At 37.2% G+C, this 10816-nt stretch overlaps 1 protein-coding gene across 1 annotated transcript in view; it reads left to right on the top strand.

The window, feature by feature from the left end:
* LOC121378021 (vacuolar protein sorting-associated protein 13B-like) overlaps positions 1-8486 on the top strand; it is a 92560-nt gene extending 84074 nt beyond the window's left edge. The window contains exons 47-50 of the mRNA XM_041506118.1: positions 121-306; positions 2602-2704; positions 3673-3922; positions 6367-8486. Coding sequence (XP_041362052.1) covers positions 121-306; positions 2602-2704; positions 3673-3922; positions 6367-6606 — 779 coding nt within the window. The 3' untranslated portion in view covers positions 6607-8486. The remainder of the gene's footprint in view (positions 1-120; positions 307-2601; positions 2705-3672; positions 3923-6366) is intronic.
* The last annotated feature ends 2330 nt before the right edge of the window (positions 8487-10816 follow it).

Genomic DNA, 10816 nt, shown 5'->3' on the forward strand with positions numbered 1-10816 from the left:
GTGGTCCTTAACCATATGTCTGACACCATATAACCGTAAATAAAATGTGTTGAGTGCATCGTTAAATAAAACATTTCTTTCAAATAAGCCAATGAAAAACCTTGATACTATTTTTTGTAGGAGCTGTGGCTGGCTTGGCAGATCAACCAATCAAGAATGTCATATCAAATCAAACTCAGACTGAACGTCCCACTTCGAGGTCTTCGGCAGCCACTGGAATTGTCACTGGCATGGGGAAAGGTCTGGTTGGCATGGTAATGAAACCTATTGGCGGTGCAGCGGAATTTGTGTCCCAGACTGGACAAGGTAATATATCTTCACTTCATTGTCTTGTTACAAATGTACTTATAAGGGAAGATGTGGGAATGGAAGTAATTGCTAAATGACTTACAAAATTCATTTAAGAAAAACCATGTGAACATTATTTTATGTAATAATTTTACAAAATTTAAGTGAAAATATGTGAGTAAAAGTTATCAATTTGTAACCCCTTGGCGTGGTTTTGTTAAAAATTAATCTACTAGTCAGAAGGTTAAAACTGTCTGTGTGTGTATTCTTCATTAGTAAATGGTGTTATAACATGGTGGTGTGATACGGTATCTTTAATGTTTGTGTGTGTATTCTTCATTAGTAAATGGTGTTATAACATGGTGGTGTGATACGGTATCTTTAATGTTTGTGTGTGTTTGTATTCTTCATTAGTAAATGGTGTTATAACATGGTGGTGTGATACGGTATCTTTAATGTTTGTGTGTGTATTCTTCATTAGTAAATGGTGTTATAACATGGTGGTGTGATACGGTATCTTTAATGTTTGTGTGTGTATTCTTCATTAGTAAATGGTGTTATAACATGGTGGTGTGATACGGTATCTTTAATGTTTGTGTGTGTTTGTATTCTTCATTAGTAAATGGTGTTATAACATGGTGGTGTGATATGGTATCTTTAATGTTTGTGTGTGTATTCTTCATTAGTAAATGGTGTTATAACATGGTGGTGTGATACGGTATCTTTAATGTTTGTGTGTGTATTCTTCATTAGTAAATGGTGTTATAACATGGTGGTGTGATACGGTATCTTTAATGTTTGTGTGTGTATTCTTCATTAGTAAATGGTGTTATAACATGGTGGTGTGATACGGTATCTTTAATGTTTGTGTGTGTTTGTATTCTTCATTAGTAAATGGTGTTATAACATGGTGGTGTGATATGGTATCTTTAATGTTTGTGTGTGTATTCTTCATTAGTAAATGGTGTTATAACATGGTGGTGTGATACGGTATCTTTAATGTTTGTGTGTGTTTGTATTCTTCATTAGTAAATGGTGTTATAACATGGTGGTGTGACATGGTATCTTTAATGTTTGTGTGTGTGTGTATTCTTCATTAGTAAATGGTGTTATAACATGGTGGTGTGATACGGTATCTTTAATGTTTGTGTGTGTGTGTATTCTTCATTAGTAAATGGTGTTATAACATGGTGGTGTGATACGGTATCTTTAATGTTTGTGTGTGTATTCTTCATTAGTAAATGGTGTTATAACATGGTGGTGTGATACGGTATCTTTAACTTTTGTGTGTGTTTGTATTCATTAGTAAATGGTGTTATAACATGGTGGTGTCATACGGTATCTTTAATGTTTGTGTGTGTTTGTATTCTTCATTAGTAAATGGTGTTATAACATGGTGGTGTGATACGGTATCTTTAATGTTTGTGTGTGTTTGTATTCTTCATTAGTAAATGGTGTTATAACATGGTGGTGTGATACGGTATCTTTAATTTTTGTGTGTGTTTGTATTCTTCATTAGTAAATGGTGTTATAACATGGTGGTGTGATACGGTATCTTTAATGTTTGTGTGTGTTTGTATTCATTGGTAAGTGGTGTTATAACATGGTGGTGTAATACAGTATCTTTAATGTTTGTGTGTATTTGTATTCTTCAGTAGTAAATGGTGTTATAACATGGTGGTGTGATACGGTATCTTTAATTTTTATGTGTGTTTGTATTCTTCATTAGTAAATGGTATTATAACATGGTGGTGTGATACAGTATCTTTAATTTTTGTGTGTGTTTGTATTCTTCATCAGTAAATGGTGTTATAACATGGTGGTGTAATACGGTATCTTTAATTTTTATGTGTGTTTGTATTCTTCATCAGTAAATGGTGTTATAACATGGTGGTATACAGTATTTTTAACTTTTGTATATTTTTGTATTTTTCACTAGTAATTATAGGATATTAAACAAGCTTCCATTTCTTATCATGTTTGTGTCCCGAGTTAAATAATTTTCAGTTGTCACAAGCTTTAAGCAAGTTACAATGAAAATTATTTCTCGAGGGACATAAACATGATATGAAATGGTAGCAATTTTAATATCCTATTTGTTACCCATAATCAATCTTAATTTGTATCACTCAACTCGCGTAGTTGACGTTCCTGTAACGTTGTAGTGCGCCAGTCGATGACGTCATCGTGTGACGTCGAAGTGTTACGTCCCACTTGGCATTCTAATGAGACATATCACTTAGATATTTTTAACCATATGGGTAATAAATGGTGTTATGACATGGTGATGTGATACGGTATCTTTAATTGCAGGAATTCTTCATGGCACCGGTCTTGGAATGCTGCCTCAGCGACGACAGCTGCCGCTCTGTCAGTCTCACAGTGACAACACAAACTCGGTCCTAAAATTTTCACTGTAAGTTAACGTTTTGTTTTGTTTAACGACACCACTAGAGCACATTGGTTTATTCATCGTCTGCTTTTGGATGGCAGACATTTGGTAATTCTGACATATAGTCTTAGAGGAAACCTGCTACATTTTTATGTCAGCAGGAAGAGAACTTTTATATGCACCATCCCACAGACAGGATAGCACATACCACAGCCTTTGATATACCAGTCATGGTGCGCTGATTTGGACCAAAAAAACCCCGAGAGAATTGATCCATTGAGGTGGTTCGATCCTAAAATGAAAGCACCTCAGACGAGCGCTCTACCAACTGAGCTAGATCCCACCCACTGGCAGGGGTGAGACATAGCCCAGTGGTAAAGTGCTCACTCGATGCGTGGTTGGTCTGGGATCGATCCCCGTTGGTAGGCCCATTGGGCTATTTCTCGTTCCAGCCAGTGTTCCGTGGTATGTACTATCATGTCTGTGGGATGGTGCATATAAAAGATCCATTACTGCTAATTAAAAAAGTAGCCCATGAAGTGGCGACAGCGGGTTTCCTCTTTCTATATCTGTGTGGTCCTTAACCATATGTCTGATGCCATATAACCGTAAATAAAATGTGTTGAGTGCGTTGTTAAATAAAACATTTCCTTCCTTCCTATGAAGAGAAGACTATGTATGATCTACACGTACCATCAAATTCACAAATTAAGTTATACCAGGGCTCGCACTGGAAATGTTTTTGGTTTAGCCAATTTTTAGATTTGTACATGTATGTAGAATATTTCCTTGACAGTTATTAAAATGTGGATAATTTAAGGAATATTTATAAGCCAAAAACTAAGTGTTGTAGCCACTTTTAATAAAAATTAGCAATTGGCTATATTGACCATGTTTAGGGTGTGCCCTGTATACATTTTTCATTATCGAAAAATAAACACATAATTATTATGATTAAATACTCAGTGTTTTTTGTTTTTTTAATATTCCAGGAAAATGCTCAACTCGTTGCCTGCAACAGAACTTGTGCTGGCTGTAGAGGCCACTCAGCTTGACCTTGTGGGTGAGAATGTCAAGGTCGTCTTGTTGCTGACCTCGGAGATCCTGTTTGTCGTCAACTGTGAGGACGATGCCCAACAACAGGTGTTTGCCATTCAGGAACTGGAGGTCACAGGTCACCCTGATAATAACAGTCTGATCTCAGTCACTTGGCCAGATCATGCACAGGCAAAAGTCAAAGAGGTATCTTCATTTATTTATTTATTTTCATTCATTTATTTATTTATTCATTCATTTTATTTAAAACTTAGCCTGACCTCAAACTAATTGCATTCCCCCCATATCTATCTCTCTCCTCTCCTCCTCCCCCCCCCCTCCCCCCTCCCCCTCGATGGTAGGAGAAAGAAGGAAGCTTCAAACATGAGACTAGAACAGGAAGCAGATGACTCGCTGGAAGATTTTAAGCCATCCCAATGGACCAGTCTACTACAGTAGGGGGGAAATGCCATTACTTTGGGGTCAGGTTAAGTATTTATTAAAAGAGTTAAAGTTTATTTTGTTTAATGACACCACTAGGGCACATTGATTTATTAATCATCAGCTTTTGGATTTCAAACAATTGGTAATTTTTACATATAGTCTTGGAGAGGAAACCTGCTTCTTGTTTCCACTACTAGCAAGAGATCTTTATATGTACCATCCCACAGACAGGATAGCACATACCATGGCCTTTAATATACCAGTTGTGGTGCACTGGCTAGAACGAGAACTAACCCGATTGGTCCACCGACGGGGATTGATCCTAGACCGATTGCGCATCAAATGAGTGCTTTACTACTGGTCTACGAGAAACGATTTACGTTTTCTACCTTTGTAGACCTCGTCGTTTACCGGCCTCGGTGGCGTCGTGGCAGGCCATCGGTCTACAGGCTGGTAGGTACTGGGTTCGGATCCCAGTCGAGGCATGGGATTTTTAATCCAGATACCGACTCCAAACCCTGAGTGAGTGCTCCGCAAGGCTCAATGGGTAGGTGTAAACCACTTGCACCGACCAGTGATCCATAACTGGTTCAACAAAGGCCATGGTTTGTGCTATCCTGCCTGTGGGAAGCGCAAATAAAAGATCCCTTGCTGCCTGTCGTAAAGAAGAGTAGCCTATGTGGCGACAGCGGGTTTCCTCTAAAAACAGTGTGAGAATGACCATATGTTTGACGTCCAATAGCCGATGATAAGATTAAAAATCAATGTGCTCTAGCGGCGTCGTTAAATAAAACAAACTTTACTTTTTTTTACCTCGTCGTTTAATGGGAGCTATCACTCTTACTCACTATCACACCCCTTAGATTAGTTCGAGATTTGTTGATTAGTGGGATGTATCACCTTGATATGAACCAAACTAATTTTAACCATAAGGGTAATAATGTTGTGTATCTGTTTATACATCTTTATAACAGGACGTTTATCCAGTCAGCCTCTTGTGTTATAAAAAAATAAACCACATCCCTGGCTCAAGTGTACTGATATGTCATTAAGGAAACATTCCTTTCTTTTATTAACAGGAATGATATATAAGCTTAATATTGCTTCGAGCTGCTGGACAATAAAGCTGTTGACAAGTCAGCGGTTCAAATCTAGTCAGAGCTGGCTGACACTTTCATTAATCCTTCCCATGTATCACCCTCTGCCTATCATTCTCATTATCTTAATATAAAACTTTTTTTTGCACCTCCAGTTACTCTGCAATCAACAAGATGCTTAAACACCTATAAAAAACCCCATCCTAACACAACATTTAAAAAAAAATTATTTGGCCTTTTTGTCTCCTTTTTTAAAAGTTTATTAAAATTATGGGCTACCAATTTTACTAAGGGCTACCAGATTTCATAACCTGGAAGCCCGGTGGGCTACCACTGAAAAAAAGTTACGGTCAAGGCCTGGCAAATGTCGCTCAAACTACACAATATTCTTTTTGATGATTGCTGTCTATCCGATTTGTGACAGTATTTCAAATATATCCAGAAGTTTTAACTTTGAGGAGTGATACGGTAAATCATAAGCTTTTATCTGTCTTTGTCTCACGGTTTCCTCATTGCTGTTGAAAAAAGTTGCTCTATAAAGACTCTACACTTACATACTTCGTAGAATTGATTGTCAGTTTTTAACACTTGCTTCAAAATTAAAATTTCAAAAGTATATAATATTGTTTCATTTGCTAATTTAAAATTTTAAAAACATTTGGCAAATTTTATTTTAGCAAAATAACTTCATTCAATAATTGACATTTTGTGACAAAATAACTGCAAATTTTGAGTGTTAATAGATAATTTGATGAAGAATTATTCTCACTCCAGGAAATTTTTTTGTTCAGTATTGTACCGAGATTTACTACTCAAGTTTCAGAGATCACTACACAGTTTTAAAACATTAAACAGTAGTTAACTAGAAATATCACTAATCAAGATTTTAAAAACAAAATGTCCCCTGCACTTAGAGCTTGCCCTGCAGCAAGGTTGACAAGTATATAAGACATTATGTAGTGTTCATATAACTTATTGTAATGATTTTTAAAAACTTTTAAAAAATTAGTATTTAAAAAATGTCCTGGTTTTTGACAAAATTCCTGCTCCCAATTTTTTTTTTCGAGCCATGTGAAATGTATGTGATGATTTCAACTCTTGACATTTCAGAAAGAAACGTCTAGCAAAGACCGAATTGCTGCCTTCATCGACTCCACCACCTCACTTGCTCAGCCAACCAGCAAAGACAATCCTGTCTCTGACAGCCAATCAGAATCATCGCCTGGTGATGTCACTCAAATAACAGTTCCCCAATACGAGTTTACTGTGAATCACAATGTCAGAAATGTGTTTATATCCATGTTTAATTTTGCTAAAAATAGACTGGCAGGAAGAGGATTTCCCGTATAGTTTGGCTGGCAGTGGACTAGAAATACATACAGTGTTTGTTTTTTTCATTGTAATGTGATCTACATTAAGGCTTCCACGAGTCAAAAATATTGGACTCGAGTACTTGAGGGTCAAACTCGACCCGGACCCGAATACCCGATGATATTTTATGTTATCTCTTATAACATAAGTAAATAAACTTGTTAAATTAAACAAGATTAACGACGCTGACAAGGATCATCCATTTTATTCAAACGCTGGGTATATACTAAGACCCAGAACGAGGCTTCCTGCATACATACGTCACACATGACACGTGAAGCAGTACATATAATTAAAGGTGCATTATACCAATGTTATTTCTACATAACATAACAAATGAGACTAAGGAATAAAGTATAATAGCATTATGTATCTTAATTCCAGCGTTGAAAATGGATGCCAAATCATGTCATTGTATTGCATTCTACACATTCAACCTTTGTTTTCCATCCATGTATCACAGCCCTATAATGTAACCGGATGCAAGCATATGACAAAATGAGGTTAAAAATAGAATTAAATCAAAAGTACTCTTCCATGTACAGGTACTCGAGTCCTGTGAACAGACTCTAGTCTTGCTAGACTCGGCTCGTGCCCGAGTACTCGAGTACTCTCATAGAGACCCAAATGTACATAGCAGTTAAAATCTCCACTGTTAACAATGAGTTATTAATGGAGGTGGTCCATGGAAAGGGACTTGGGGACTTGTCTTCCTAAAAATATTCTAGTGTCCCTTTTTTTTCTTCTTTTCTTTTTTTTCATTGGGATGACCTTTTTACAAATGAATGAATGTTTAACGACACCCCAGCACGAAAAATACATTGGCTGTTGGGTGTCAAACTATGGTAATGTCAAGACCTTTTTACAAGTTGGTTCATGCAATTGTTTTCTGTTAGTCCCACCCTGCAAAATATTTCCTGGATCTGCCCCTATTTAACAACTCAGTCTGTTATGCTATGTATGAAAACAAGACACCAATACGGGCAACGGGCAACTCTATCAACGTGCCCCTATCCACAAGGGTTCAGGCACGCACGCCCCGGATCTAGCCTCTGACTTCGCCAGTGACCACCTCCGGGGCGGGTGAGACACCAATACCATGTTGTATAAATTGAAATCATTACATAACCTTTGCCATTTTATTACTTTTTCATAGGGGCTTGTAGCAATACAGTATTTCAACAATTTGTTTAACACCACTAGAGCACATTGATTTATTAATCATCGGCTATTAGATGTCAAACATATGGTCACAGAGAGGAAACCCGCTACATGTTTCCATTAGAAGCAAAGGATCTTTTATATGCACCATCCCACAGACAAAATAGCACATACCACGGCCTTTGATATACCAGTCGTGGTGCACTGGCTTTCAACAAATAAATACATTTATAATTATATATAACCTCTTGTATATAGACAGATATAGCGGTCGCCACATGCCCCTGAGGTTTCAGCTATGTGAATTGTCTAGTAATATAGTTGTTGGAGGTTCAGTGGCTGTTTCAGAAAATCCATTTTTAGGGAGGATTTTAAAATATAAGTGTCACAAAATTTAGGAAGGGGTGCCGGGCCTCTGGTGTCCCCCCTTAGATCCACCACTGAGGTTAGTGAAAGAGAAGTCAGTGTAGTGGTCTAACATCTCCCCGGCTCACTCTGCCTTGGTTCTACTTCTAGCACCAGGATTAGAACCAAGACCAACACGGCTTAAATCCAATGGCTTAAACATTCCAGTGGCAGATCCAGAAAATCCATTGGGGGGGGGGAATGACATGTGGGCAAAGGCCACAAACATTCTTGAAGTCATTCCTCAGATTCTCCAACATTAAAAAAAAAAAAAAAAAAAAAAAAAAAAAAAATATATATATATATATAGAACTGTCTCAAAATTTAGGGGGATCTGGGCCCCTCCCTTAGATTTACCACTGCATTCCACCTGAGGTGACCTCTGAGCCTGGTGGCCTAACATTGGTACAGGTTTTAATATGCCTTTAAATTAATGTTTTTCATATGCTACGATCACACATTAACTGTTTAATATATATATATGTGTTATCCCTTTGTGTATATACATGTACATGTAGTTATGTAGATGAGATGTTACATACTCTGGGTTATCACACATTCCTTTCTTTGTCAATGCATTCTGCATTGTAAAAATTAGTTGAACTTACATTGTTTGATATTTGTTATGTGCAATATTTTAATTGTGTGATATTTGTAATATTTGTCAATTTTCATTTTCATATTGAAAAGAAGTATTAATAGTAAAGATGTTATTTACGAGGGAATATGTTATAAGGTAGTTTGAATTAGGGTACAGCACTATGTGATCACCATGTTTAACCTCAACACAGAACTGAGGGTCAGTCTTGGATTGATCCCCATCGGTGGACCCATTGGCATGGCCGTAGCTAGCGGGGGACAATTCTCTTCTTAACCGTTAGTTTTAGACTATTAACTACTCATTAGCGAAGTTGACGATTCAAGGGTTTACAGTTAGATTGTAGCCAGGTATTTTTTTCAAGAAATACCAAATATACAGTTACATGTAGTTCCGTAGAAAAACTATTTAGTTTACAATGGACATAACCATATTGAGTTTTTAGATTTGGAGGTGTTATTGTCTATTTGATGCCCGCAAATGTTTCATTTTTGACCTCAGGCTAACACCTTCAGTCAAAAATGACATTTGCGGGATCAAATAGACAATAACACCAGCAAATCCAAGTACATACATTTTATTATTTACAATATTAATTTTTGTACACTGAAACTAGGGTCAGCGAGTTGAAGGAAGCCTAAATTGTAAATTAAATTATATTAATAAAGTGTCCATGCAAGAAGCCTGTAAATGTAACACACAAAAAAAAAGAAGAAAAAAAAGAGTTCAAAGTTTATTTTGTTTTACATCACCACTAGAGCACATTGATAAAGTAATCATCACTACTGGACGTCAAACACAGTCGTGGTGCACTGGTTGAAATGAGAAATAGCCCATTGGGCCTACCGACGGGGATCGGTTCTACACCGACCGCGCACCGAGTGAGTGCTTTACCACTGGGCTATGTCCCACCATGTAACTGGCTAAAGTTCTGGATCTTACAAGATTTAAGACCAGGTTGAGCAGCCCCGTCAGCATATTGGTCAGAAAACAAGCTGTTTAGTAGTACTCTGTGTTATTTGTATGTCCTGTGTTGCTGCCAAGCAAGTTTGTTACAAACATATGTACACATGTATAGAAAATAAATTATGTAGTTTAAAAGGTCATACGGGATAAGAAAACCACTGGAAATATAGTAAAAAGAATTTTATTATGGAAACTAAAGCTGGCTGAAGAATTGAGATTCACAGTATTTTAGTTTTAAATTTCCTTAGTTTTCTTAATATAACAGGCATCAAAATAAGTGGAATGGTCGTTCAAGTTACCAGGTTACCACATGTCAAAAAAGTCGAGAACGATATTCTTTCTCTTAAAAATCTTATTAGGCTAAAACTACATCACCCAAATTTTGATCAGCTGAGTGTTATTTAAGTAAAGTTTGTTTTATTTAACGACGCCGCTAGAGCACATTGATTTTTTATCTTATCATCGGCTATTGGACGTCAAACATATGGTCATTCTGACACTGTTTTTAGAGGAAACCCGCTGTCGCCACATAGGCTACTCTTTTTACGACAGGCAGCAAGGGATCTTTTATTTGCGCTTCCCACAGGCAGGATAGCACAAACCATGGCCTTTGTTGAACCAGTTATGGATCAATGGTCGGTGCAAGTGGTTTACACCTACCCATTGAGCCTTGCGGAGCACTCACTCAGGGTTTGGAGTCGGTATCTGGATTAAAAATCCCATGCCTCGACTGGGATCCGAACCCAGTACCTACCAGCCTGTAGACCGATGGCCTAACCACAACTCCGGTGAGTGTTATTTAAGATGCATACAGTATCAGTACTATGAGAACTGTGACATGGATGAATAACAAAGTGAAACAGAGTATCAGTTTGTCTGTGAAAGAATTTTAATAATAATAATAATGGCAATAATGGCCACAGATTTTTGAAGCCATCTTAGGGCTACGATATTGTAAAACCATCGTAGGCTGTGACATCACTATGGCATGTCGTGGTGATGTCATAGTTTACGACGGCTTCATGAAAATCTCTAACCAGGTATTTTTATTGTTGGATA

Source organism: Gigantopelta aegis, chromosome 7, assembly GCF_016097555.1.
Source record: "Gigantopelta aegis isolate Gae_Host chromosome 7, Gae_host_genome, whole genome shotgun sequence".
NCBI lineage: Eukaryota > Metazoa > Mollusca > Gastropoda > Neomphalida > Peltospiridae > Gigantopelta > Gigantopelta aegis.